Source organism: Amaranthus tricolor, chromosome 5, assembly GCF_026212465.1.
Source record: "Amaranthus tricolor cultivar Red isolate AtriRed21 chromosome 5, ASM2621246v1, whole genome shotgun sequence".
In the NCBI taxonomy this organism is placed as follows: domain Eukaryota; kingdom Viridiplantae; phylum Streptophyta; class Magnoliopsida; order Caryophyllales; family Amaranthaceae; genus Amaranthus; species Amaranthus tricolor.
In genome coordinates, this window is record NC_080051.1 from 15,908,838 (window position 1) to 15,917,177 (window position 8,340).

At 33.0% G+C, this 8,340-nt stretch overlaps 1 protein-coding gene across 1 annotated transcript in view; it reads left to right on the forward strand.

Moving 5' to 3' along the window:
• Nucleotides 1–4,748: 4,748 nt before the first annotated feature.
• The window catches only part of LOC130814075 (methylsterol monooxygenase 2-2), a 9,622-nt gene continuing 6,030 nt past the window's right edge, over nucleotides 4,749–8,340 (forward strand). Inside the window, exons 1-6 of the mRNA XM_057680073.1 lie at nucleotides 4,749–4,901; nucleotides 5,747–5,884; nucleotides 6,654–6,799; nucleotides 6,929–7,048; nucleotides 7,148–7,360; nucleotides 7,445–7,525. Coding sequence (XP_057536056.1) covers nucleotides 4,872–4,901; nucleotides 5,747–5,884; nucleotides 6,654–6,799; nucleotides 6,929–7,048; nucleotides 7,148–7,360; nucleotides 7,445–7,525 — 728 coding nt within the window. The 5' untranslated portion in view covers nucleotides 4,749–4,871. The remainder of the gene's footprint in view (nucleotides 4,902–5,746; nucleotides 5,885–6,653; nucleotides 6,800–6,928; nucleotides 7,049–7,147; nucleotides 7,361–7,444; nucleotides 7,526–8,340) is intronic.

Genomic DNA, 8,340 nt, shown 5'->3' on the forward strand with positions numbered 1-8,340 from the left:
TATATATATATATACATATATATATATATATACATATATATATATATATATATATACATATATATATATATATATATATATATATATATATATATATATATATATATATATATATATATATATATATATATATATACATATATATATATATATACATATATATACATATATATATATATATACATATATATATATATATATATATATATATATATATATATATATATATATATATATATATATATATATACATATATATATATATATATATATATATATATATACATATATATACATATATATATATATATATATATATATATATATATATATATATATATATATATATATACATATATATATATATATATACATATATACATATATATATATATATATACATATATATATATATATATACATATATATATATATATATATACATATATATATATATATATATATATATATATATATGTATATATATATATATATACATATATATATATATATATATATATATATATATATATATATATATATATATATATATATATATATATATATACATACATACATACATACATATATATATATATATATATATATATATATATATATATATATATATATATATATATATATATATATATATATATATATACATATATATATATATATATACATATATATATATATATATATATATATATATATATATATATATATATATATATATATATATATATATATATATAAACACAATCCTTCAAACAAATCAAATTTTGCTAAAGGATTTATAAACTCTTGGATAACTACATTACTTGATTTATACCATTAAATTTCATCTAACAAAATGAAATTTTGTTAGAGAAATGCAAACCATAAAAGAGATTTATTTAAATATCAATATAAACTTAATTCTTATAACAAATTTAAACTTCGTTAAAGAATATTAATCAAGAAAGGTTGTTTTTTTTATAAAAGAGACATAACTTAATCCTTTTAACAATTGAAGTTTATTAAAGGATTACTAGAGAAAATTTAAAATATACTCAATCCTCCTAAAAGTCATATGATATCATCATACATAAAATATAATTCATCTTAGACATCTAGTATATAAAATCTATAATTAACAATTCAATTAAACTTACCCCTTTGATCAAAATATTGGATGGAACAACAATTTTTTTTTATTCTTTCTTGAAGTGAGCCGAAACAAAGAGCAAAGGAAGAGAATTTTTTTGAATTGTTTGTGTTCACTTGAAGGTTTAGAATGGTGAGGAATTGAAATGATGCTTAAAGATTAATAGGAAATTAAAACAATGATCATAATTGTGCCATAATACACAATTATGAGAGGAGTTACAAGACTCCTCCCATGCTCCACACAACTGGCCACCTTCCCCCTTCCCATAATTTTATTATTAATTTTTTGCTAAAATTAATTAATTAATTAAGTAATTATTATATTATTGTTAAAACAAAAAAGAAACGGCACGCGATAAAACACGTTACCGTTAAAATTTAACTTCTTGATCAAACCACTTGCCCTGACACCCCACAACAAAATGGGGTTGCTGAAAGAAAAAACCGAACCTTACTTGATATATCCCGTGCCCTTATGTTTGAGTCTCATGTCCTGGTCTCATACTGGCCTAAGGCCATTTCCACTGCTAATTACCTCACTAATCGCCTGCCCACTAAATCTATGCAGTTCCAAACCCCCTTGCTACCTTTGGTATTTTTATCCTATTCCCTTCTCCCACTCTCTTCCTCCCCGTATCTTTGGCTGCGTGGTTTATGTTCATCTCCCAAAATGGGATAGAACTAAATTGGAACCTTGGGCTACTAAGTGTGTTTTTCTTAGGTATGGTGTTGCCAAAAGGGTTATCGGTGCTTTGATCCTATTCACAATAAACTGTACACAACTATGGACTGTGACTTCTTTGAACACTCCTACATTTTTACCCAGCCTCGATTTCAGGGGGAAAGTACTAGTGAGAATCTAAGCTGGTTAATCTATCCTTTGGCAAATGGTCGAGACCCAAAAGAGCAAGTAGATGACACCACAGTCACTGTCACTGAAACTACATTACCGCCACCTACTCATTCCACTGCTGTCCCTAAGTATCCTGCTGAACAGGAGGTAATCCCTAACTCTACTGTTACTGATACTAATAATGACGTGACGCCTAGTGATGATGTTCCCAGGAGATATGAGTTGCCTCCAAGGAGTACACGAGGTATCCCTCTAAGGAGATATGATCCTGAATTCGAATCTCAAAGATCTCGATACCCAATTTATCAAGAGAACCAAGAACATCTATCTTAGACAGCAGTTGCCTTCAATGCTTCTGTCTACTCAGGCAATCTACCGAAAAATACTGATGATGCTCTTCGTGACCCAAAGTGGAAGAAAGCCATGGAAGAAGAAATCATAGCTCTTAAAAAAAATGAGACTTAGGAACGATGCATGCTACTAAAGGGGAAAAGAATAGTAGGATGCAAGTGGGTTTTTTCAATAAAGTATCATGCAGATGGAACCATTGAAAGATACAAAGCTCGGCTTGTTACAAAGGGATACACCCAAACCTATGGAGTAGACTACTCTGAAACCTTCTCCCCAATTGCTAAAATTGATACTACCGGGTTCTCTTCTCCATTGTAGCCAACAAAGATTGGCCTCTATACCAGTTCGATGTGAAGAATGCCTTCTTACATGGGAATATTGAGGAAGAAGTCTACACGCACAATCCTCCGAGTTGCTTACATGAATACAATCAAGGGGAAGGATGTAGACTCTGGAAAGCTCTATATGAATTGAAACAATCTCCTAGAGCATGGTTTGGAAGATTTACTGGAGCCATGAGAAAATTTGGGTACAGACAGAGTAACTCTGACCATACTCTTTCTCAAGAAGAGAAATGGTCTTATCACATGTCTTGTTATTTATGTCGATGATATGGTAATTACAGGGGATGATACGAAGGAGATTGATGATTTAAAAGGCCGGCTTTTCTTGGAGTTTGAGATGAAAGACTTGGGGAACTTAAAATACTTCCTTGGGATAGAAGTTTTAAAATCTAAGACAGGGATTTTCATCAAACGGAGAAAGTATATTCTTGATTTATTAGCTGAGGTAGGAATGATTAACTGCAAACCTGCAGAGACACCTATAGTGACAAATTATGGCCTCCAATTCATTGAGGGAGCTGAGATGGAAGATCAAGACCAGTATCGAAGATTGGTAGGAAAACTCATATATTTATCTCACACCAGACCAGACATTGCCTATGTTGTAAGTGTCATGAGCAAATTTATGCATCGACCTCATGTACAACACATGGAGGCTGTAATGAGACTCTTGAGATACTTAAAAGGAACTTCCAATAGGGGGATTCTCTTAAGAAGGAATCAACAGTTAGATCTTGTAGCATATACAGATGCAGACTGGGCTGGCGACCGGGAAGATTAAAGGTCAACATCAGGATACTTTACTCTTGTAGGTGGTAATTTGGTCACTTGGAAGAGCAAGAAGTAAAAGGTGGTAGCTCTGTCTAGCGCTGAAGCAGAATGCAGAGGAATTGCGAAAGGGATTATAGAAGTTCTCTGGATTAGGAAACTATTGGAAAAGTTAAACTGTCAACAGCAAGAGGCATGCAACTTATACTGTGATCGTACAAAGCAGCTATCAGCATATCTGAAAACCCTGTTCAACATGATCGTACAAAGCATGTCGAGATAGATTGACACTTCATCAAAGGGAAGCTGGAGAAAAAAATCATCAGTCTACTATTCATCAGATCAAAGGATCAACTGGCAGACATCCTCACTAAGGCTGTTTCAGCAGAAGCCTTCAATACTATCCTATGCAAGTTAGGTGTTTGTGACCCTACAGCCTAACTTGAGGGGGAGTGTAGAAGTAAATATTTCCTACATATATTTCTGTATATTCCCTAGGATTATTAGATGATTTTATTCTCTTAATTATGTATAGTATCACAGGGATATTCTTATTTCCTTTCTTAGTCACCTAAGTTTGATGTATATATTGGAGGGTAGTTTATTCATGGATTAAGAAGATAGAATTAAAAACCCAATTTTCCGCTGTCATATTTTCAGGAAGTAACTAATAGTGGCAAAGGGAGGGGCAGAGAGAGGGGATAGAGGAGGGGTTTGGGTGGGTAAGTTTATTTTTTGCTTTTTTAGTTTTATTAATTAACTTTTTAATTAGGGTGTACTCTTGGCAAATATAACTTAAAGTTCAGATTATTCATAATTAATTAATAATTGAAATTATTATAGGAAAATCGAGTAAAAGTAGAATTAGTCTAAATAATTTTTTTTTATATATAGTCCCACTCATTCTTTTTTTCTTGTCCACACATTTTTACTCTCTTTTTATTTTAACAACTCAATTCTATCATCAACTTGTTTTTCTTTTATTCTTCAATCCAATTTTTATTTTCATAAAATTATACTAATTTTACATTAGCTGCAAAATGAGAGTGAATAATATTAACCCTGTTGACATTTGTTTTGCTCCTATATAATCTCTTTGGATTGAAAAAATATTCCCAAAGTAATTTTAATGAATTGAGAAAAAGATTCACAAACTTCTACTAGTAGGCGAAAAAATGAGGGGACATCAGGTAATTTTTAATCTCTTTGGATTGAAAAAAGAAAATAAATAAAAAGGAGAAAAATATTCTCTCCTCTGTAAAAATTGACAGAGATTCCCGATCCCACTTGACAGTTGTTTTGCCCCTCTATCTCTTCTTCAAACACTTTTCTTTTTTTTTTTTTCATTCCTCTATTTTTTTCTCTCCTCGCAACTCTCTCCAAGAGATAGCTGTTTCTCTCCGATGGCGTCGCTCATTGAATCCGGATGGCAGGTCGTTTCCATCCCCCTCTCTCTCTCTCTCTCTCTCTCTCTCTTCCCTTTTCGTACGCAATCGCTTCTTTTAGCTACCATTTGATGCGATTTTCAGTCTTTTTCAATTATATTGATTAATCTGAAATGTTATAAACTTTTTCTTCGTATGCCGCAATTGGAATTTCGATTATCTGTTTATGCGATGTTATGAGGTTATATGTTGGATTGCTATTCAGTTTTTAGTTGCGAGTAGTTTTACATTCCACTGAAATCTCTGTTTTAGCTTCGGAAATCAAAGAATAGTATTAATACGATCGTTTTTGCTTTTATATTCACTGTAATACATGCAAGATCATCCGTTTAGTGGAAGAAAGTCAGATTTTGAGGATTTTCCTGCCTTATTAGATTTATTTTAGCTTGAGACATTGGCATCTGTCTTTTGCAAACAGTTTTTTCCTAGAATAGGTCTATGTTTGTAAAAGATTGTTTGAGCTTTAGTGTAATATTTAGGGATTGCATATACATACAATGTGGTTAAATGAGAATGAGAAAGTGGATTGGAAAAAGGCTGAGATGGTGAAATCGAAATTATGGTAATGTAGCCTAATTGCTGCATATATTTGCAATGTGGGTGAATGAGAATGAGAAAGTGGATTGGAAAAAGGCTGAGATGATCAAATCTAAAATTATGGTAATGTAGCATAATTGCTAACCATGCTTCATTTTATTTAGAAGACAAATTGCCAATTTTTTGCATTGTTTTGTTTGTTTCTAGGAGTTCCATTTGCTTTATTTGTCTTATAGGATTTTTGTTTACCATTCTTCCTTAATTTTGATATTTGACTCATTTTCCTGATATTGCAGTATCTGGTCACCCATTTCAGCGATTTTCAGTTGGCTTGTATTGGAAGTTTCATCCTTCATGAGAGTGTCTTCTTCTTATCAGGACTCCCTTTTATATTCCTTGAGAGGCTTGGATACCTTAGCAAGTACAAGATTCAGGTTGCAAAAGCCTCTTATTAATGCTTAAGTAGTATTGAAATGCATGGGTGATTGATTCTGAATAGCTTTCTTTTCCAAAGAAATACGTTTAACTGGTTGAGTAACTTCTAAATATTACATGGGCACTTCTCTTGTTCATATTTTTCGATGATTACTTCAAGGTGGAAAATTTATAATGTTCATTAGATCTAGAAGTGCTCGCGGATGATCTTGTTTAATACATGCTACAGCTGTAGGAACTAGGAACTGAAGAACAAATATGTACAAACTTCTTTCATGAAGTATTAAAGAGTTGGTATGGTTTTGGTGATCCCCAAGCCCCAGGGGACCATAGGATTGCTCCTTAGTATTATTCCTTGGTGAAAATTGTTTAATTGTGCCTACCACTCCCCTGCTTTTTTTTCTAGATATATTGTCCTTGTGTGATGGAAGCCATATTTAGATAGTGGTTGTACTACTTGCATAAGGACATGAAAGAATTAGCTCAAATACTCTTATTTTTCATTCCCTTGTGTACTAAATTTATTATTTTGACTTCCACTAGAAACGAAATGGTTGAAAAAGAAAGTGGCTTACTTTTAAAGAAGTGAATAGGAAATTGTAGCTTATAGTGTCATCAATTTAGGTAGTCTATGTGCAACTACTATGACATTAACATACTCATGTATTTTTTCCTCAGCTTACCTAACGTAGCGTTTAGTTTTTTTTCTATTTGAAAATCAAGAGCATTTTGATCATCTACTCATCTTCTTGCTATGGTTAATTTCAGGCAAAAAATAATCCTCCTGAAGCTCAGGAGAAATGCATAACGCGGCTGTTGTTGTACCATTTTTGTGTCAATCTTCCAGTGATGCTCTTATCTTATCCTGTCTTCAGAGCTATGGGGATGCGAAGCAGTCTTCCCCTGCCATCCTGGTATCTTCAGGTTCTTTATGTACTGTAGTTTGTTTATTCTAATGTTCATTCTGTTTTATGTATGTGTGTTTTCAAGTCGTGTGTCCATGCCATGCAATCCTCAGAAACACCTGCCATTTTTATTTGCAGGAAAGAAGTGGTACCTCAAATAGTTTTTTATTTCATCCTTGAAGATTTTGTGTTTTACTGGGGACACAGGATACTGCATACAAAGTGGCTATATCAGCATGTTCATAGTGTACATCATGAGTGAGTTGGAGATTTGACAGAATTGTATACCTCATTAGCATTGGATATGCATTTTTTTTTTGGCATTCAATGTCTTGATTGTTGTACTCTTAAATGCAGATATGCCACACCGTTTGGACTGACTTCTGAATATGCTCATCCAGCTGAGATATTGTTCCTCGGCTTTGCAACAATTGTCGGACCAGCTATCACAGGTCCACATTTGTTTACTTTATGGTTGTGGATGGTCCTTAGAGTTCTTGAGACCGTTGAGGCGCATTGTGGTTATCACTTTCCTTGGAGCCCATCAAACTTCATTCCGTTATACGGAGGGTGAGAATGAATTTTATTCTGCCAAGTCACCTTTATTGTAGTTTCTGTGTGCCCTATGATGTGTGATTCTATTTGTATTTGCAGTTCTGATTTTCATGACTATCATCATCGGTTGCTGTACACTAAGTCTGGAAATTATTCATCAACATTTATGTACATGGACTGGTAAGCAGATATTGTAACACCCGAATTTCCTCCCTTCCTTCACGATTCTGGTTTCGTTTAAGGGGTTGGAAATTCAGGGGTGTATGCTTTCTTAAAGTGCTCGAGGATTTGTAGTTTGAACTAATAATTTTCATGATAGTAAGAATTACGAATAGACAACTCTGAATGAAACCATTCCGTAAGATTCTTACTTGATCTGGTTTCTTTTGTACATTGTGCATGTTTGTTTATTTAGAATAGGATTTTGGATGATGAAAATCTAACTTTTTATGCGGGAAAAGATTCTTTTTGCTCACTCTTTTCATCTGTTCTTAAGAAGTTGAATTTTGGAATAGTGAACTTTGAAGGGCAGACCAATGTGTTGCTCTATTTCCTGTTCTTGTCAAAGAATTAGGTTAAGTGAATCTAGAGATAGTCGGATACAAGAATCATCCATGTTCTGTGAAATACTATTGCAAAGTATGTCACTATCATTCAGGAGGGAGAGTAAAATAAATGCAAATCTTGGTCTTTTCTTTTCTATTATACTAGTATTTTCTATTAGATTAGTATTAGTTAGTGATCCCGACTTAGTGAGTCCCTTCTTCCGTGATGAACTGTTGGCACGAGCCCTACATTTTGTCTCTGCGGACCGAGGAGAAGGAGGGCTCGTCGGGAAGAGGATTGTACGATGAGAAGCAAGGAGGTCAACCTCTTTCAAATATACAACACAGATTCTGGCAATGCAATGTAGTTGGACTCTCATGTCGATCCGAATGGAATGAATCATCCTTTCCACGGAGGTAAATCTTTGCCTGCTAGGCAAGAAGATAGCA